The 21,387-nt window shown below is 53.4% G+C and overlaps 1 protein-coding gene across 1 annotated transcript; it reads right to left on the bottom strand.

The window, feature by feature from the left end:
* Positions 1–609: 609 nt before the first annotated feature.
* LOC128267235 (achaete-scute complex protein T8-like) lies at positions 610–19,457 on the bottom strand. Its single transcript, XM_053004039.1, has 2 exons — positions 18,388–19,457; positions 610–673 (listed from the first exon to the last, which is right to left on the bottom strand). Exons 1-2 carry the CDS (start codon positions 19,455–19,457, stop codon positions 610–612), a joined length of 1,134 nt encoding a protein of 377 aa, XP_052859999.1.
* Between the last annotated feature and the right edge of the window lie 1,930 nt (positions 19,458–21,387).

The following is a 21,387-nucleotide window of genomic DNA, read 5'->3' as shown; positions in this document are numbered from 1 at the left end:
TTTCCGAATATCCTAACTTGCATACACGAGCTCCTTGGACGGGGTGTTGGTATGTAGCTGGTGGCTAGCTCACATCTAGGATCAGTCTTGAGGCGGACACAAGATGGATCCGGATCCTTCCTGTCCGGAAATTACAACCGCCTTACGGTTCTTCGGCCTACCAACGAAGACAATGCTTTGTTGCTTTCTGTCACGTTGTGTTTTAACGATCAGATGATAATAATTTCGTTTAAGTGTATAATGTATAGATTTCGCTCTATGGTGGTGGAGTTTCCTTTTTCCTTCCCGACCCAGCGCCCCCAAAACCGACGACGCCGTCATCGGAACCTTTAAAAAGAATTCACAAAGCGACAGAGAAACACCAAACCAAGAAACGGTCGCCGAACGGAACCGGCCCCTCAAATATTTCGAACACGCGACGCGGACGGCCCGACAAAAATCCTGTACATGGTAAGGATGGCAAAAAAAAAAACGTTGAACTAAATATTTTGCTAAGCTACACGATGAAGTTGTTGGAACGCAAAAGCGCGCGCGCGTGTGTGTGCCAGCTCGTAAATTTAATTTAATTTTCGTCAGGAGCAGCGTCCAAACGCGTGTGTGAACTACGCCTTACATCGTACCGCAAGGCGAATGCAAATCGAGGAATTGCAGGATGCCCCCCTGACTGCCCATGCTGTGGGAGCAGGGAGCAGGAAAACAAAAAAAAGAAAATGAAAACACACGAAACACAGTACACACGGCCACTCAGGGCCTCGTTTAAATCGGCATCCATCCCGAAAAACGAAAATCCTAATGATTATTGCTCGCCGACACTTTAGTCGCCCGTCGTTGCGTTTGCACTTTTCATTAGACACGTCGTCGGCCCCTGGCTCGGTTTTGCTCGGTGGTTTGAAAGGAGGGTGCATGCTCCGGCACACGGCAGAGCACACGAAAGACTCCAACGGGCGACTGAACGACGAACCGCGGCGGTGGGAGCCGCGGGTCCATTAAGTGCAATTTGGAAATGGATTCCACTGATCCTTTCGATCCTTCCATCAATAGGCAGCAAGACGGAATAGGACTCTGTCAATCGACGTTTTTGGAGCACCAATTCTTTGATTTTATTCGCACGTATAGCTCATCATGGAGGATGTGATGATGATGGTCGTCCTGGCCGTTACTAGTTTTCCCAAACCACTTTGAACTTTTTATACCCAGCGTTTGCAGCGCAAATTCATTCCGCATACAACACTAATTAGTATTTATTTTGACTAATTTATTTGATTTTGATTTTTTTTATATTTAGTAATATTTTATTTATATTTAGTATAATTTGACACACAGTTGTTGGTGACAGTGTTGCCAACTTACAATTAAAAAGCAACATTGCTGTTTGGCCGCAGTGTTATATGTGTTTTGATTACTCTACTTAAGGTTCAGAAATATCAACGTATAGTCGACATTATATTTATCACTGAACACTAATAATTGAATAAAAAAAGCACCGAAAAAGTAAGTAGATAAATCAATATATAAATAATGTTGCTGCAAGGTCCACGCTAATATAGGAATGATCATGTACGAACTAAAGCTACGAACATTAACCTCTACTACACGACCATAAACTGTCAATAACAACATCGAAAAACGTTCGGTTTCCCCATATCCGCGCCCACGGGCGTAGTGGCCAGTGGCTTTTGGTGGCTTCATTCCCGGAAGGAGCGTTCGGCAAAATCTGCATACATGCTGGCGATGGCAACAAATTGTTAGCTTCCGTTATCGGTTTGTTTGCACCATCGTTTCACCATCGTTCCGTTCCGTTCCGGTGCGCCGACAGCAGCAGCACGCGTATGCCCACATAATTATAAAGGGCCGGGTTTTTCGCCATATTTCGGTTCCAACCCCCGATGCCCCACCTCCATGGAGTTTGCTCCCGCTAGAAAATGGAGAAGGTTTGTTTGCTCAGATCGCGCGCTCCCGATAACAGCGGGACGACCCCAGCGGGAACCCTGTCTTGGTGGCCTCGGGAACAGATATAAATTACTAGGGCACGGGCGTGGGGGGGCGGGGTGCGATTCATTCCCCGTCAGGCCCCGTCAAAAGGCGCCGGAACCACCCGGAGGCACCCGAAGATTAAGGCTACAGACCTGCCGCGGACTGCGGGAGGACTTTCCAGGAACCAGGCCGCCTGATGGACGCGGCCCCCCCCCTGTTTTTTATCAACGCATCAGCGTATTATCATCATTAGCTGCAGCCCCGAACTCGGTCGCTCCCCACAGGACTCAAGGCTCCCCACGGGAACAAGGGCGCATAAATAAAATCTGCCGTTTCGGCGGCCAAGGCAGGCGATCCTTAGCAATTAGCATGAGCCAGCGTGAGTTCGCGCCTTGGCCCGGCTCGGCTCGGTGGGTTTTAGGCCCCTGCGCCAGAAGAGCCCCTCCGCGCCCTCCGCGCCCTCCGCGCCGTTTTTGATCAATCTGGTCAATACGATCGGGAGGGGTAGGGATATGTAGATAATCTGTGGCGCGGGCGCCTCAAACGGTAGTTGCGTTGCGGCAGGGGCTCTGGGTGCGTGAGGAAGGCGGAAGAAGGGCGGAATCCACGGGTCCAGAACCAAGATAATGATATGTTTGTTTTATCCTGCTAACGGGGGGCGTACGGGCCAAACGTGGCGAAGGATTCACACTGGCCGGCTGGTTTTGGTGCGAACTTTTCGTGGATCGCACATCGCGCCCTTCCCACAGCAGTGGGCCAGGGCAGGGGTGGGCGAGGGCAGGGTAGGGCAGGCAGGGGACGAGTGATATGCGGGGCGCTGGTTTGGAAGGAAAGGAAATTTGTGAACGAACGAATGTTGAAAGTGGACTCTTCGTCTTCACGGAATGCAATAGAATGATGGGCGCTTGGTGGACTGTGAACAGTTTTGCTTACAGTTTTCCTTGATTGCAGGGGCGCGTGGTGCATCATGAGTTGTTGCCAAAGGACAGAACGGTCAGTAAAGAATATTTCCTGCAAGTTATGCGCCATTTGCCCGAAGCAATCCATCACAAATGCCCGGTTTTGTGGGAAACCCAACATTCGGCCCTATTATGGTTCTCGATTCGAGTCGTCGAACGTTCATTCCATTCATTTTGAGTTCATTTTGCTATAGCTTTCTCTTTCTGCCTTCTCTCTTGCTGTATTCTGCTTTCTCTCTTGTTGTGTTTACTCGAACGGTAGAATTTCCGTTCGAGATCCATAATAGGGGGAATTGACTGTCGCACATCTCTGCTGACACATCGTGGTTTCTGCGCGAATTTTTGACCAAAACAAAACACTAATGATGCCAAAGCTACCGTACTGTCTAGATCCAGGCCCCCTGTGATGTTTTCTTATTCCGGAAACTGAAGGAGGCCATGAAAGGACGACGCCACGATACGATTTAAGAGATAAAGACGGTGGCATCGCCGATGATCTCCAAAACACGCCCAAACAAAACAGTTGTCAAAAATGGACCGATTAGTCAAAATGGCCGAACTTTTCACCATAAGTCACCGACATGTGCCATAAAATAATCGAAAATCGGATGCCGGGCGGAAATTCCAGTTTCGCCCAACTTTTTGATCGCTCCTCGTACTCGTAAATCGGATAGCACAGCACAACCCCCGCGGGGCTCCGCACAGGTGGGCAGCCCCGGGGGGTGTGTCGGCGACGGCTGTTCGGCTTCAGGAGGTCCACCAGTTCCACCAGACTTCAGGTCTGCCACCAGACCAGGAGACCCTAATCGTTCGCTCATTAGGAGCGGCATGAGCGGCGATCGAACACAATAGCAACCCCACCCCCCGGCGGGGTGGCCTACCGGTTCCGCTTAACTGCCTATTGACTGGCTGGAGCTGCTGGCGTAATAGTGCCCAACACAATAGTGTCCTGCAGGAGCAGGCGCAGGCGCAGGCGACCTGCGCCGAAATGGAATGGAAATAAAATCACTACCGAACCACACCGGGGAAAGCGAAGGATTCAGCGGTCAACGGGCACCGGACAGGACACCCACCGGCCCGGGTGTCCTGCCCGTACATTCGTCGCCCTTTGTTGGTCGCCATTGTCCTTGGGTGGATCGCGCAAACAAGAAACGAATAGGACGCGCTCGCCCCGCTGTCGCGCCTTCGACTTTCGCTTCCCCGTGACGCTATTTTCTGGGCATTGTCCTGCGCCGCGCCCGGTCCGATTGTCGGTCGATTGAGCCTTTTGTGTGTCCTGTGTGCTCGGCGGGAGCCGGGCGTGCGCTGCGTCTCTTTGTTGCCATTGTTTTTGGTGACGACGGCACCGAGGACGACGACGCTGACTTTGTCTTGAGTCCGCTCCGGCCAAGAAATCGGACGCAACCGGTAGGTGGTATCCTTTCGGTCACGTGCTGCTGCTGCTGCTGCTGGATGTTTGATGTTGCTGTTGTTTGGGCCGCCGCCGAAAAGGACATTTGGGCCACTGGGCCGAGCCACGGTGGCTTCACGGTAGCTTCCGGGGTTCGGATCTTCTGGCAATAGCGTCAATCTCTCTTCGGATGCCGCGAGACTGCCAGGATATCTTGGATCCAGGATCCAGGCTGATCTTGATGCTAATTGCTGCCCCATGGATTGATGCTCTGGAGCTGAGGGCGAAGGACCAACTTTGTCCTTGCCAGACTCTCGCTTTCTCTCTCTCTGCCATTTATTCTCTACCGCTCTCGCTTCGTATTTCGGTCTCGGGCAGACCGAATGGCTTCGCAAGGACACCTGGCCAGGACGACCGGGACCGGGCACTAAAATTTGCGATGCTTACCACCTGAATACGGGGCCCCGAGGTCCTTCCCCGAGTCCCCGACCCTGAGCCCTGTATCGAGAAACCCCGTATTCACTTTGCAGGTCACCGGTTACCGAGCAAGGACGAGAGCCAGATGGGAACGCGTCTGCGTCCTTGCTCGGTGCTGGAACGGCGGGTCTAAAAGTCATTCTGAGTGATCCTGATAAGGAATGGAATTCGGTCGGGCGGCTATGCTGTCACGCGGCCACGAAAATAATAGGCGAGCCGCCGAAACAGGCTCAGGATCCCAGTGCTGGAACCCCCGTTGCATTGGTCGGTCTGTGACACTCGATCGTGGGTCGTGTCCTCGGTCCGCTGGTGGTCCGTTCGATCAAGGGATCCAGATCCATCATCACCTCGCTATCACATTTTCTATCTATCCATCCGGAAAGGCTCGATCAAGGACACCGGGGTCTTGCTCCGCGTACCGCGGCCACCGGATCGATTTCTCGGGCTCGGCCCTGCCATTAACGATCGAACGGTCAGTCCACCCGTTCCGCCAACCCTCACCGCCGCCGCCCCCCCCCCCCCTCCCTCACCCCTCGGGCGCTGGTTTAATGAAGCAATAAAAATATTTGAATCATGTTTTCTAATTTTTCCAATTACCAGGCTCCAGGCTCGCCCGGGGCTACATTCCGCCGCCGGGGGTCGGTAACTGACGTAGCTTCTCCGACGTCACGTCCCAGTCCAGGTGTGTGCCTCGTTCGTGTGTGTGTGTGTGTTATTCGGTTCAAGGATAATTAATCGGAGAAACTCTCGGGAAGAAGGATTCGCCCGCCAGGAGCCACGGCGGAGGCGGAGATCGCAGTTAAATGATGAAAACCCCGTGGCCCCGCGGGCCAACCTCTTCCCCCCCCTCAGCCCCTCTGCCGGTGGAAGCGCTACCGAAAGGATGTTCGGCGAAGAACACCAAAATGATTCCGTTTTTCTGGTGCGCCGAACCTTTTCTCCGGAATGTGACTCCGGATCCTTTCGGCCCATTCCTGGCGTTTGTCTGCGGCCGTGCCTTGGCCTTGGCATTGAAACAATGACGGTGCCCAAGCCCAAGGGATGCTGTTTATGGTTTCCCCGGGGGTCGGGAAACTAAACGGGTCGTGTAAATGGCTTTTAATTGACTTCACTCCATTCGTTGTTTTTAAGGTTTCATTTTCTGTACCTCTTTTTTCGGGGGTTTCGCCTGCCGTGGCACCGTGACGTGGCACGCCCTGAACACCGCGCCCTCTTTTTTTTGCTGCCCATACCGAGATACCGTGCGCCTTCGAAGGATATTTCAAGCTGCGCGTTCGATTCGAAGTTTAATTTTCTCCCGATCTTTAATCGATCCGGCCAAAGTCCCGTCGAAATCCTTTTCACTTCGTCGCCCGTCGCTTTCGACGGCAGACCCGGTCCGTTTTTTGGCACATCAGCGAACCCCGGAGTCCTGAGCTGAGCCGGAGAAAAGACTTGCCACGGGCCCAGCGGATTATCCTTCGACAGCACCGCCGCACGGACTCGCTGCCGATTCCAAGTGCAATTAAAACCCACCGTTATTCTGAGCCTTTTTATACGGTGTCCTTGGTAGCGGGCGGGAGTAAGCGAAAACCCCCTGAACCAACCTGAAATGCCAACGAGAACCCTCCGCGCCGAGGGCCCGTTTCTAATCCATACGCGTCTTGTCATGTGTGCGCGCGTGTGTGTTTGGGAGAATACGCGTGGGCAGGCCAATAGTCGGCCGCACAGTCCTGAGGTCCTGAGAGGTCCTGAAAGGGGCCCAAATAATAATAAAATAAGGCCCGAATAGGACCCGAAGGGATTGCGAAAACTGTTTCTGTGTGCAAGGGTGCAAATGCATTCCTGGAACCTCCGCCCGGGGCCGGGACCTTCGCCCGGTTATGTTTTTGGGCCTGTTCTCTCGTTCGTTCCTGTTCTGTCACTCACTGTCTCTGTTTCGCCGAGCTAGCTGGCCGGTGATGTGTGTGCTGGGACCCCGTTCCCCGCTCCGAAACCAGCCGATCAGCGAGCAATTAAAATCATTAGATCGCAATTTGAAGGGTGAAACCAATCTGCTGGCTGGCTGGGATGTGTACGTTACGCACCGTTTTTCGGGAAAGCCTACAGGACATTCTAGGGTACGAGGGCACGATGATGGGCACCTGAACATGGGCTCGTAGCCAGCTCGTAGCTCAATTGGAAAACACTTAACACCTTCGCGGCCTGTGCCGCGGTCCTTTTCCGCATTGGATATCCAATCCATTTGGGTTTTTTTTTTGCTTCTTTTGTGGCAGCCGAAATACCAACTCACCTTGATACCTTGATGGAAATTAAATTATTCGTCCGGATTCTGCTGAAGTTCAGTTAATAAAACAAAAGGCCTGATTATCATTCTCTAATTGACTACTCAAGCGGTCATCTGAGTTCACTTTGCTATCGGCGCACCGTTTGAGCTCTCAAGCGGACTGGATGAACGCTTTTTATGAAAAGCTTTCGGCTGGATGAACTTGTTCACTCGATCAATCGAGTTGTCACGGCATTATGGTTTTCAAACGGAGACTCGAATTTGACAATCGAGTTTCCGTCAACTTTTTGCAACGGAAAGTGCCGTTCTGTTAGGATATCTTTGATTTTATCAATTATTTTGTATTGTTTATGCTGCGCCGTGCAAAGATAGTGATACTTTCAAAGATAGTTTGTATTTTGGTGATGAAAAATTCAATTTGTCAAATTTACATCGCAATATTTTGCGATTAATCTTTGCATTCCGCCGTCGCGCGTTTCATTCGCTATTTCGTGCGCGAACTTGTACTCATGATCTCGGTGATCCGCCAGCTTACAATATTTCGAGTTACAACCTTTTACACATCTAAAAATTTCAGAAATGTAATAGCAAAAATCGCACGCACAGCTGGACTGCTACCTGTGTATGTGTATCTGTGTGTGCAATGTTTACAAAAATGCACCAGAAATGACAGTTCGTACTCAAATAGCTTGAAAAGCTTTCACATTTAAGCTTTTTAGCACATTTTAGCACATTTAGCACTCGGAGCTTCTCTAATTGAAAACCGTAATCCCGGCACTTGAGTTTGCCATTTGAGATTGACAACTCAAGTGATTGAAAACCATAATCGGGGGGAAAGTGTAGCAAACTAGCAAAGGTAGCTATGGAGCAACGGCAGTCGCAGTTGTTCCATCTTGACTGTCTTGAAGTCTGCCACCCGATTCTTCAACTCTAGACTGCGAAAGTCTATATAGAATTACAGCCTCATTTTTGTTACCCACATATACAGCACATGAAGTCCTGTAGTTTTAACATCGAAAGAGATTGTATCGAGGCACGTGAAGATATTTACGTGATTGTATCGAGGCACACAATCTTGAGGCTTGAGACTTGGAATCTTGGAACTAATTGAATAGTGCCGTGAAATCCAGGCATGATCCAGGACAGTGATCGTCCAAAAGCGTAATGGTGCTACCCTGAATTCGGTCTTATTCTTGAGTTTATCTGTAGACCAAGATTGCCCGCCGCCGTTTGCGCAATCTCTATGTAGGCGTCAGAGAACATCAGAGAACCTTCGACTTTCGAAAGGCAGGGCATTTGGCTGGACTTGAAGTAGACTTGCGGTTTCACCTGACCTTGGTGACGTTGGTCATGATGATTCTGAAAAGTGTGGTAAAAGTTGTGGTGGACGACGTGGAGGAGTCTTCACGGAACGGAACAGCGGAGGCAGGAGAGGCGCCCGGACCTACCTCATCACCTTGGCTTGCCACTTGTCATTGTGAGCGGGCCAAAAAGCGGGCTTCCGCTGTTCTGCGACTCTGCTTCACTTGTAATTCGCCTCTTCCGGCTTCCGCCTCCGGTTTTGTTTGTGTCCTAGCGATGTTGAAGGAAGCGGTGGTGGTGCATTGGGCGGAAATACAAAGCCGCATGCCGCGCACGCGAACACTCCACGCAAGGTTAAGGCCAGCGGAATAAGCCGTGACGCTGTCTAGAGGCAGCGCTTCGTCTGCTGGAAGCCAACAGTGGAAGTCTGAAAATGCAAATGCCCTCTCGTTGGCCACTCCTCCCCTTCGTATGTCCCCCCCACCTATCCGAGCATGAATGAGAATGAGTGTCGGTAGGACCAGGCGACCACAGGGCGAACTGGAACTCGGAAGGAAGTGCAGCTTCCGTATGTGGATGTTTCTCGATTTATTGTAGTAGCTTTGATGCTTTTTTTTTGTTTGCTTTTGACATTTTCCTGCCATTCATTTGCTCAGTCCCCGGGAGGCGTGGAAGGGGGTCCCGAGCTGCCTTGCGAACGTTCGCGACCCGTCTTCTCCCGTGTCTGACTCCCGGGGGCCGGTGGCAGAGATTTATTTCTCAAAAATTGGATCAGACGATTCTGCAGCCTTCTTCCTCTTCTTGTCCTTGCACCGACGCACCAGTCTCGTGCACGTCGACGCGATGCAAAAGCAAAACCAAATCCTGTGCCCATTCTTCATCCTGCGCGCCACTTTTTCTAATAACTCCACTTGTGGAGGTCGTGAGAGCGAGCAAGAGCCAGTGAGGAGTGAGCGTGACCGGTGCCCGGGTTCCGGGCTTCCCGGAGCCGGCAGTCTCGCGTGGACGGAATTGCCCTCCGGAAGACAGCGCGCTGCGTTTTCACGTCGCATTGCGGCATTCAATCGTGCTGGACTGGATACTGAGATTTGTGGGTCTGTAAGCCTGAAATAGCAAAAAAAAAAAACAAGTTGCAAAGAAAACGGAACCAGGAACGGAACGGAAGGAGTACGGAACTGCGAGGAACAATACTGCGACCAGATTGTGCCGAAGATTTTTTGCCGATCTTTCGAGCACCAGCAGGAGCAAGAGGGCAAGGAGCCGACACTTCCTACTCCGTTTCCGTCCTGTCTACTCCGGTTACTTCTTCGGCCGCCAATTTTCCGGCCGGTCACGGAAATTCACAAAGAAGATGAAGCTGTTTTCCCAGCTGCTGCGCTGTTGTTTCGTCATGATCTTCATCCGTCTCCCGCATCCGTGTCGAATGCAGGATATGGCAGAAAAATACAGGATATCGTACTGGAAAACCGTCGAGTAAGTGACAGAGATTTATATAGTAGAAGCCCTAGGCCCCTTGCGACTTCCATCTGTTTCCAGACCTCAAAACAAATTCATGCGTGGAAAGCGTTTTCCATCAAATGATGAGGTCATAACAGCTACTCCTGCCGATACTCACTGCAGTGCAAGTGTGTTGATGTTAAGCTTAGCTTACTGAACAGAGCTTGCGTACGTTTTCAATTTACAAGTTTGTTTTATATTTTTATGTGGAAAAGCCGCACCGCGATGGCGCAATTACATCGTCATCGGAGCACCAGTGGACTTGTCCGCACTCGGGACCGGGTCCCGGGACCATAAACCAACCCCTTTATCGGCGTGAACCGATCATCGCCGTTAGAAGTTCACTGTGGCACAAACGAATTCGCTCCGTTGCGTTATTGCGTTGTACCCGCCGGCGGCTGGCCGGCGCAAGGATGCTGCCGATTCAAGGGGGGCCGATACACCGATCGGTTCCCGGAAAAAAACGGCTGCTCAATTAAAACGTATAACTGTTGGTGGGCCGCCGGTTCGCGATAGTCCCCAAACATCGTAATCTCTCTCGGAACTGAACTGGAGCTGATCTTTTGCCTCTACTAAAGGGTGTGCGATGTCAAGAATTGGTCAAACAAAAAACATTGTAAATCAGTCAAACATTTTATTAAAAAGTCAAGTAATGTTTCTTTTGAAAGCTCATTTTATACAAAATGTATAAAAAAATATCATTCAGTCCTCCGTCTTAAGGAATGCGAATTGCCGAACTCGCTTCGTTTTACTCCTTGCATCAAGTAATTAATTCGGAGTAATTAATTGCGCGAGTAATTCGGATTTTCGCGCGATGCTCCTCTTGTTTCGACGCCATTTCCACAAATGAAGGCCAAATGTAAAAATCGAGTAATATGTATGATACTACACAAAAACATCCTTAAAATAGCGCCCAGCGTTCCAGGAACTGGGGGGGCTCGGGTGTATTGTACCCGGAGCACCCGAGCACGCAGCCAGAAAAGCCGAACCACATCCGCACATGAATCGCTCTCGATCGAAGTGCGTTCGCCTCGTCATCGTCGTTGCTCATCTGTCACCGGGCGGCTGGAGTTGGCTGTTGTTGATTGTGTGCCATTTTTTTCTTCACCCATCTACGTACTCCTTTTGCAGGCGATCCCTTTCGTCGCTCGGGGTGACTTCGGTGTTCCAAGGCGGCCAGCTAGCCAGTGTGGGCTTAAATTCCCTTTTTTCCGACGAAAGACGAGCCCGACGGCGTTGTCGCCGGGCGGAACATGCGCCTGGACATGCGCCGGCCCAACCCTTTTCCGATGGACCGGGACCGGGCCATATGGTCGGGTCGGGCCAACGATTCTGATCGTCGGCTCGGGTTTCGGGTCCATTGTTGTCAGCAAAATCAGCGGTCACAACGGCCCCGGGGCAAAGTTCGCATCGCGCCAGCCTTTTCGGGATTCCGCCTACCGGGCCTTTCGGTGACTGCGTGTGATGCCAATATGGCACCAGGGGATTAGAAACATATACACGCTACCCTGATCCTGCTATGCGTTTGCCGTTCCTTGATCCTGCGCCACCAGGATCTTTATTCTATTTTTCCATCTCCGCCGAACGTGCTGCGGAAGCCTCGGCCGGGGTTTTGCTTCGATCTTTCGCCCCCCGGTGCAACCTACGCTACGCTCTCTATGATTGTGCGATTCCGTAGGATTCCGTGTTCCGATGGCACTGAAAGGATTAACGATCCGCTTCCCCGTACTCCCGGACCGACCGACTACCGCAATGTGAACTATGTTTTTTGTTTACACCGTGTGGAGGGCAAGAAAGAACGAACGGCGGGCTGATTGAAACAATAAAAAATAAGGTCCACTCGGGAGACAGGATTCCCTGGCGTGGCTGGTCCTCGTTTCTGGGTCCTTCGGGGACTCTCTCTCTCTCTCTCTCTCTCTCTCATTCACTCTCTATTGTTCGTTTGTTTAGTCCGGGCCGGGTCGCGTGGGCCCTAGGGCCCACGAAGAAGAGGACGAAGAGAAGGAGAAGGACGAGAAGGAGTAGGAGTGCGACGTTAATTTGGCTCTTCGCCCCGCGCGCAAAGGTTCAGGGGGTTTTATCGTTCCGAATCGATCAGGCAGAGAGAGAGAGAGAGTGACAAGATCTGCGGGATGGCGGCCGCAAGGCGATCCTTTTTCCGGGCTCCGCTTTGTGCCCGCTGTTCTCTTCCCCCCCCCCCCCCCCCCCCTGAGCCCTGTCACACCTGTCCCACACACACCCTGCCTGCCTGCCGCACCTGGGGCGCAGCTGTACGCCCTGCGCCCTGGTACACCGTGTCACGGTCCAATCAAATGGCTTGGCTTTCAGCCGTACACCTGCACGCAACCGGGCTTCCCGGGCGTGTGCCCTCACCGGGACCCGGGACGGGGAGGGAGTGGGGGATGCGAAGGATGCGAAGGCGCAATGAGGACGGGAGAAAACGAAGGCAGCGGAGGCCCAGCTGCACGGTTCGGGCGCGTTCGGCGCGGGTTCGTCGCTTGCGGCCCGCGAGACTCTTTTGATTTTACGAGCGCAATTTCGAGCGCTTCTTGCTGCTCGGTGAAAGGAAGCGCTTTCGGGTGTGCTTCCTTCGGGTGTGTGTGTGTGCGTGGCCTCCTGCGTGTGTGTGTGTGTGTGTGTCTAGCGTAGTGAAATCTACGCGAGTCGCGCGGCACGCGAACCGAACGGGGGAAAAAGGCGATATACGCGATACGCGCGCGCGCGCGCGCGCGACACCTGCCCGCGCGCAGATCCTCTGCCGGCACGCGTGCGGGCGCGCGCCTGTGTGTGTGTGTGTGGCTGCTCTGCTCATTTTGGTTTCGGAATGCATTGCGCGGCGTAGAACTTCGGTAGCAAAAGACCGAGTTTTACGGCGTTACTAAGCGCCTGCGCTGGGGGCAGAACAAACGCTCGGGCGGGGGGGGGATGTGAAAACAAATCCACGCGAGATCCGCGCTGTGGGACCGCCGGAGCCACGAGCCACAGGCACACTTATCGTGCCTTTTTTCTTCCCACTTTCTCTCTCTCTTTTTGTCTTTCTCTCTCGCTGATGATGGAGGTCCACGCGTCCACGCGCGGATCGTGTGGCATCGTTTTCGGCACCCGCAGAAAAATGCACACCGCACACAGGCACCCCGTCCCCGTGGGAGTTATGTCCTGGCCAGCTGCGAGCTGAGGTGAAAAAAGAAAGAAAAAAACAAAAGAAGTAATAACAACCTGAACCTGAATCCTGACAGTTTTGTCACCATATCGCTTGGGTCCATACGGGCTTAAGGTCCCAGATCCCTTCTGTTGACCATTGCATCGTGCAGGCTCCTCATCCTGGATCGCGATTCTTGGTCGCGTTTTCAGGACTCTCTGTTCTGTTTCTGTTCGGTTACTACAGGCAGCAGCACGCGGAATCCAAATCACACCGGCTACGTCACGAAATTTGACAGTCAAAGCACTCAAGTAATTGAATCCTTTGAAGCGCTCAGCCCGGGATGCCCGGTTGCGAATACTACCGCGCGGTTCCCGATTAGGCGCAGCCGAAGCTTACAACCTTTATTTTGACTACAGAGCTCCGTTGCTCTCTTTTTTTCGTGTCAAAAGACAAAAAAAATGGTGAAATAATAACAACAAACAACATAAATCCCGGACCCGGGCCGAAGGTGAAGGAAAGGAGGAATCGGAACAGCGCCAGCGTCTGCGCCGCAGAGCAACGGAAGCTGACGTAGGAGCGAGTAGCGAGGACGAACAACCGCTCCGTTGGCCTGCCCCCGGGGGAGGATTAATTCCTAATCCTTCCTAGACCCCGGGGACCGGAAACCGCCTGGGGACCGCCTGGGATTTGTGGAAGGACATTAATTTTTACCGGGGACCGGATCTTCGTCGCGGCGTCGTTTACACTTTTCGGTCTCGCTTTTCCGTTCCGGTCCAGCGAGCAGCGAGCCCACACGTTCCCGTCAGTGGAACCGGAACCCACCCGCCATTATCAGGCCTTGGGTCGTTGGACCCAATTAATAGAACAAAAAAAAACCAGGAAACACAAAGAAAAGGCATACCGGGCGACGAAAGTGTCGTCGAAGATCCGTTAATCCAATTGTAAAGATAGCCAACGTTAGCCACGGAACGGGAACGTCCCCAAATAGCGAGGGCTGCGATGCGAAATAAAATCACGGTGGGTAGCCGAAGCAGTAGCAGCAGTCTGACTGAGGACTGAAGATTGAGATGGGGTTTCGTGGATTCTTTTCTTCCAGCAAGTGCGAAGCGCTTTGAGAATAAAATTCTTTCTTTGCTGCACTATTTTTTTGATGGCTTTAGCTTCTTTAGATTGTAGAACTTCAAGACTAGAACGACCGATCGAATGCCCGTCTACTGGACTGGGTACTGCAATCCGTCGGCAACCGACTATTATCCTGTCGGCCATTTGCACCTAAACATGGCTAAAACTGGCTTCAAAATCTATACCAGAAGAGCAAAGAAATTGGCAAAGAAAAAACCATTGCTCAGTAACCAAAAACGCTCGCGTCATGCGTAAAGGATGAGGCTTAGGGCGCGCGCCCGGAATCAGTGCCGGAAGACGCGCGGTTTGATCGGGCGCACCGCGTTCCCCTCACACACACACTGCCGCTACCGAGTGGCGCGTGTGCTTGGCGTGGCGCCAACAAAGCCATTCCGGGGGGTTGGGCAGCATCTTTTGAATTTCATTAAGATAATGCTTTTTTTGTTTTTTTTTTCGCGTGCCCCGTAATAATAAAATTGCCCGAGCGAGACAGCGAGAGAGAGAGAGGAGCTGCCATAATTAAATCTTGTTCCATTGTGGAAAACGATTTTTCCACAACAACTTTTCGGCTAGCGGCTTTTGGGCGCTGCAACCGATCGTAGAAAACGAAAGACTACAACGCGCTGATCAAGCGACGAACCTCTCTCTCTCGGAGGAGGTTGATGTTGATTCCCAAACTGTTTGTTGCCCACAAACAAACCCGCGCAGGACGCGAAGGATGTTGAAAGTGGAGTGTGTGTGTGTGGGGGAGGTGGGGAAGAGGAGGTAGTTTATTTTCGTCACCCTTTCACACGCGCGCCCAGCGACGACCAGAGGCCCGCACTCTGGTCGTTTGGCTTTGCGGGAATAAGGGTGTCGCTCGCTCTTGGGTGGTGAACTAACCTCACCACTCCACACACACACACACACACACACACACACACACACACACACACTAAAGAAGGAATCAAGAGAGTTTCTCAGCAGATCGTGCTGCTCGTTCGATCGTCGACTGCGAGCCGCGCGAATCCTGCGTCCCACGGAGCCCACAAATCTAATGAACGAAGCAATGTCCGACCAACGCACCCCAAACACTCGACCCCCGTCCCCTCCCCGACCACCGCAATTTACGATCTATCGCCGATTGCGTGAAGAAAGGTTTCTTTTTTATTTATTTGCCTCCGTTCTGGGGCTTCTCGGCGCGCGACCGCCTTATCTTTTGGTGCTCCGTTTCTTACCTTCCGTCTCTTTCTCTGACACACACACACTCTTTCCTTTTCTCGTCCATTTTCGTTCGCTTTCTTGTGCTCCTTTTGCACTCCTTTTGCGGTTCGCAGGACCCGCGGTTTTATTATCAGAGGGGCCCACTCGCGACGACGACGACCCGACGACAAGTGATGGTTATGATGGGCTGCGACCTCGTTCCCTCTGCTCTCTCTCTCTCTCTCTCTCTCTCTCGCACACACGCATGCAGATGCGGTGCATCGGTCGGACGCACGGGAAATGGGGGTTGGAAATTAAAATTACCCTGCGCGATGCACGGGGAAGGGGGGGAGGGCCCAAAATTGGCCCCGCACAACTCTGACTCGGAGCGCACGCAATTTTCGGCGGCAGCGGCGGCGGCGAGTCGTAAAAAAATGGCCAATGGGAGCGCCGCGGGGGTGCGGGGGAGCGGGGGGAAGCACGCCGCCACAGTAGCCGCCCGAAACCTTCCGCCCGACGAAAAAGGCACGGACACGCGTGCCCCCGACGGGCAACGGTGGCCGCCGGTTATCACTTTCGTATTAATATCTTTCGCTTTCGCCCTTTTCCGCGGCCCGCGAACCGTGGGGCGATGGTGGTGGTGGGGGCGGGGGGTCGGCGTTGTATCCACTCACGGGCGGGACCCAGAGAGCCCAGCCTTATCATTACTGGCTGCCTTACGGTGGTGATGGTATTATTATTATTATTATTATTATCATTGCTATTATCGTTGTTATTGGTGCGCGCACCGAAGAAAGGCTCGCGGGCGCGCGCGCGCGCGCGCTCACCCCAAAAAGGAAGCGCGCGATAAATGCAGCAGCAGCAGGTAGGTAGGTAGCATAGCACAGCATCATACGAGCATAAGAGAAACAAAAAAACAACAGAAAAATATGCCCAGTGCAAATCGTGAGCGCGCGCGCGCCTCGGCACCATTCCTTCTTGCGCTTTCTGACACACTCTTCCGCCGCGCCGCGCGGCAGAACGTCCTACCTTTCTTCCCTACCCTGCCAGGGGTCGCCCCACGCCCCGGGTCCGGTGTTTGCAGGCGTCGCGTGTGCCGAGAAACCGCGATCGGCAAAGGATCCACGGATCCTAGAAGGAAGTGATAGCAAAGGGTATAGCGCATCGATCGCACGGAAATTTGAAGGAGGGTGGGGGGAAGGGGTGATCGGCAGAGAGAGCGAGATCGGTTGCTGGCCACCCTCCCCGAGGCAATTGGAGTGAAGTATCGATCGTACAGTTTCAAGCTTAGGCTCGTTTTCAAGCTGATACTTTACAGTTTAAAAAATGCTTTCACTGCTTGAAAAATGCTTCATTGTGAAAAAAGATTGCTATACTTTTTCGCCAATATCGACCGAAAGACTTCTATGGGCGAGGCGTTCTGAAGCTACACCTTTTAAAAGGTAATAAATTTTTGCAACAAAACGGTGCATATTTGACGCAAATCAAACAATTAAAAGCATCTTAAATAAAGTCTTGGAATTGGAACACCAAAAAACGTCGATTATTACTTCTTCAATTTTTTTCAAGTTCTTTTTTTGAAACTAGAAGAAAAATAACTCTGTACTTCATGCATCTATGCGAAAACGATCGGTTCCCTTCATCCCTTCAGAGAGAGAGAGAGAGAGAGAGAGGAACAGAGAGATCAGCGAAAAACATCTGTCCGATGTGCCGAAGACACTTTTCGCACCGGGCTCAGGAGTTGAGTTAGTGTCTCGTTGAAAGACCTTACTGGGACCGAGGCTGACCACAGCTTGTCTCAAATCTTCACTTGGTTTCACTGGAGTTAATAGTTTAGGTGCAATGACCAAATAGGTAGCAAAACGCAAAGTTTTCATCCGTGAAATGAAATATTTCAGCGCCCGGTGAAACTTTTCCTTCGCACAAAGAAAGGGTGCTGCTTCGGTTTGTGTGTGCGTGTGTGTGTGTTGGCAAAGGACCCTAACCCGGCCCGTCGGTGACACGTGGCCTGGTGCGGCCCCCGGGACCGCCCCTGGCGCCTGGCGCGGACGGCCGGAAGTGGCGGAAAAAGTTACGCACTTCCCCCCGCGTTGAAGGTTGAAAAGGAAGGAACAACAACTTAACTGCGGAGCGGAAGGACACGGCACACGCTTCAGTGACTGTGCCGGAAGGGTGCCGGTGACCGGAAATCAAATCCGGAAGCTCAGCTGCCGTTGCGGGGTAGCGTTGTCGGTATCAACAACTCCGGTTGACTCCGGTTTGAGCAGGGCTGAGGATTTTGATGGGACTCCTGGACCCAGTAGACCCAAGAGATCGACTTTACGCTGAGGGTTCCCCAAATCCACTCCATTCGGTGGAGCAAAGCCTTCCTGTTCTGGGCCTGACTATCGAGTTTTCCTGGTGCCTTTTGTTCACAGCCCATGTGGAACCCGCGGTTCGGGATCTTCGGAATCCACGAGGGTGTTGTCCACGCGGAACTCCCGGAATCACTCCGACTCCGAGTGGGGTTGCTGACTGGGTTGACCTCCCCCCATGTCGGCCTAGGCCTAGCCAAATCAAAACCTGGAAAACGCCTTCCGTTTTCTCATGGGTTCTACACAATTCTTTATTGGGTTCCGCTAATCTGCGTCGAGTTTTACAAATAAATAATGTTACAATAACGTCATCAGCGTCGACACGATTGACAATACGACACTAAGGGGACTTCGGGACTCCGGGACTCTGGGGTTGAAGGAAGTTTAGAGTTTGATAGCGAGCTAGTCGGAGCTACTCGAGGATGGCCTGCTGCTGCTGGTGCAGTTGAAGATGCTGCTGCTGGTGGTGCTGTTGGAGCTGTAGCTGCTGCTGGAGCTGCAGCTGCTGGTTCACCTCGATCCAGCTCAGAAAGGACGGGTCGTCGACGAGATCGGCATCCGCGTCGGACTCCAGCTCGGACTTGATCAGTAGGAGATCCGCATCGAACTGCTGCTGCTGCTGGTCCAACGCATCACCGTCGTCGTGGCCGTCCGTCGTGGTCCGTGGGAGCGTGAGCGGAGCGGGCTGACACGCGACGACCCCACCAGCCAGGTAGCAGGACGGAAGGTCCAGGTCCCGCTTCGAGTCACCGTCCGGCTCGAGCGTGAAGTTACTCTGGGGCGACAGGGCCACGATGGCCGACTCACTCAGCAGATCCCCGACGTTGCTCGAACACGACCCATCGTCCTCCTCCTCCTCCTCCCCTTCGCTGTAGTCCCCGGCTCCGGTTCCGGCCTCCGCTAGCACATCCTCCCCGTAGAGGCTCTCGGGGTCCAGGAACTGGAACGTGTTGGTGCCCGGGATGCGGATGTACTGGTGCCCGTTGATGATGGTGATCTGCGTGTGATCGAAGCGCGGGGCCGTCACCAGCTGACGACCACCCGCACCAGCGGCCCCCGCACCCCCGGGTGCTGCATCGTTGGGCCCACCCGGAATGGCACGAGGTTTGATGGCAAGGAAGAAGCTGGCCGGTGGCAGTGGACCGGCCACGTGAATCGACGGTTCCGGTGGTGGAGTCGCGGGCAGCTCCAGGCCGTCGTGCTGCTCCCGCTCGTAGTCGCCCGTCGGCTGGGACGTCCGTGCGGTGACCGCCAGGACGCGCTCCAGACACTTGATGTACTCGACCGCCATCCGGAGCGTTTCGACCTTGCTGAGCTTCTTGTGGATCCCGCGGGCCGCCGGCGTCGTCGGGGTCGCCGGGGTCGCCGGCGTTGTCACCTCAAACGCCGCCGCTATCTCGTCCGGGATGCGCTCGCGGAGTGCCGCAAACCCGTTGTTGACCTGCTGCACCCGGTTCCGCTCGCGGGCGTTGCGTCGCTCGACCGCGGACACCACGAGGTCACCGCCGCTGGACCGCTTCCGTCCGGGGCCGGCCGTCAGGGACTCTTTCCGGGAGCGTGGCGTCACCGTCGCCAGCGACATGATGTTGTCCGACATGTAGTTCCCGAGCGGGAGCTTCCGCTTCAGGGCGTTGGGCGTTGGCCCCACGCTCGAGATCTGGAGATCCATCTGGTTCTCCTTCAGCTTGGCCCGCTTGTGTTGGGGCGTGGGGTTGAGTGACGTCACCAGGCCGCCACGCCGCATGGTGATTGCTGGCTGCTGTTGCTGATCTCCGCCGTTGATCGATGACATAGCTTCTTGCAGCTTCAGAGCGACTCGTCTCGACACGAACACACACACACACACACACGCACGCACAGTCAGTTACCGGTTTCTCACGCAGCTAGCTACATCGAGCAGCCTCTCCGGGACACTCCTGCACAAGGACTCCTGCCCAGAGCCAAGCGCGCGATTCAATTAAAGAGTCCGTCCGGTCGTTACCGTGGCTGGTTGCGTTCTGCGACTGCCGTGCGCGTGTGTCGCGTGCCAGGCGCGGCTCCATCACAGACGGTTACGTACCGCCACACCCGGCCACAACCCCGGCCCGCCCGTCCCTGCCCTGGATGGCGAGAACTAGACACACACAACGCGCGCTGCTCGCCCTACGAGCGCTCCTGGCGCTCCTTGCTGCCCGGGACAATCAGCTGTCCCTTCGCGCGCGCGCGCGCGCGCACCTTTGCTGTCACACACACACGCACACACGCACGCGCAGTATCCTTCTTTGCCGATCACAATAGAGACCCCTGGCTGACTGGCTGGCTGGCTTGGCTTGAACGAGGCTGACTGGCGAAGCAGAAATAACGGATAATTATTACCACACACCGGGCCAGGACCACGGGACGTGTGTGTGTGTGTGAGTGCGTATTCACCTTCATGTCCTGTCGGCGTCCTGCACACGTGTGTGTGTGTGTGTGCATGTGTTGTTCGTAATCCCGCTTTTGCCAACCAACCCCCGGGTTTGAGTAGGGTGAGCTCGCGTCACACGCGGCCGATTGCGCCAGGACTACGTGATCCTGGGGTGACCGGTGACAATGGAAAGCGGACGAAAGGCGAAAGGAAAATGAAAAAAAAACCCGAACGCACACGCGCACCGTGGATCGTAAAGCAATCACAAACGGGCAACGAGTCCTGGTGCTGCACTTACTTTCGTTATTATTTCGGCTATCGGCTCGTCGTCGTCGTCGTCGGCCAGGACTCGACGGCCAGGTCCTGGCCGTCGAACAGGGGTTGTGCTAGCACAGGGAATTCCCTCCCGCCAAGGGGTTTGCGCAAGCGCAAGCGCGGTCGTGCAGTCAGTCCGGGCTGTTCGATAAGTTTTGCGGTTGCGATGAGCAAAAGAGCATTTTTGTGGTTTGAAGTACACTTTATTATACAGAATACACTTATGCTGCAGTGAGAACCCTCTGGACGGCCGCTTATGACCTCACAGCATTAGATGAACAGCGCTTTCCACGCAAGAATTTGTTTAGAGTTATGGAAACAGATGGAAGTCGCTAGATGGTCCAAAACTGGTGAATATGCTGGATGCTCCAACAATTCCGGACTTTAATTCATGGATTTCTACCATGGTCACGGTGCACGGTCCTGACGGAAAAGGATTCTTCTGATAAAACAAAAAAAGTTACAATAATATTCAGAATTTATGGTTTCAATTCCAACAAAAATCACCCAATTCTTGGGCCCGGTTTCTGGACACGACATCTCTGTTCCGAAGCCGAAGAACCAGGTTCATGCCACTCTTTAGCCATCCAAGCCATTTAGCCATAGGCAGAGACCCAAGTGCCGTCGATAGTGAGCTGAGTCGAGGCACAAAGTCCCCATAGGATCGAATCGAAAACGTTCCGAAATGTTGCCGAGAAAGTTGCACTCGAATGCGATTTTACTCCACTCAGTTAGCGATTACGTTACAATTTTTGGGTTCTGTTGCTGCTTTTGGACGTCCTTGGCGTGGATCGTCTTCTAGACGGTGTACCACGACACCACGATTGAATTCAGCAACCCAGCTTCAGCTTTCTACTGTACCGGCCAAGGGTCCTCATGTACTTTCAACGCTCGTTATCCCCGGGATTGGCAGCCCCGGTTGTCCTCAATTGTCTCTCTCTCTCGCTCGCTCGCTCTCGGGGGACTCTTTCGGGTCCCACGACCACGACGTTCTAACATTTGCCGCTCTCGAGTGTCCTTT

Source organism: Anopheles cruzii, chromosome X (genome assembly GCF_943734635.1).
Source record: "Anopheles cruzii chromosome X, idAnoCruzAS_RS32_06, whole genome shotgun sequence".
Lineage (NCBI taxonomy): Eukaryota > Metazoa > Arthropoda > Insecta > Diptera > Culicidae > Anopheles > Anopheles cruzii.
The sequence above is the reverse complement of the archived record's forward strand: the minus strand, read 5'-3'. Positions and strand labels throughout refer to the sequence as shown.

Bases quoted from the DNA above. Each gene is read 5' to 3' on its own strand.
- LOC128267235 (XM_053004039.1), bottom strand. From the start codon at position 19,457: ATGTCATCGATCAACGGCGGAGATCAGCAACAGCAGCCAGCAATCACC. The intron at 674-18,387 runs GTCCTGCTACCT...CTGCTCCCACAG, and splicing joins AAGCGGGACCTGGACCTTCC to CATGGGCAGTCAGGGGGGCA.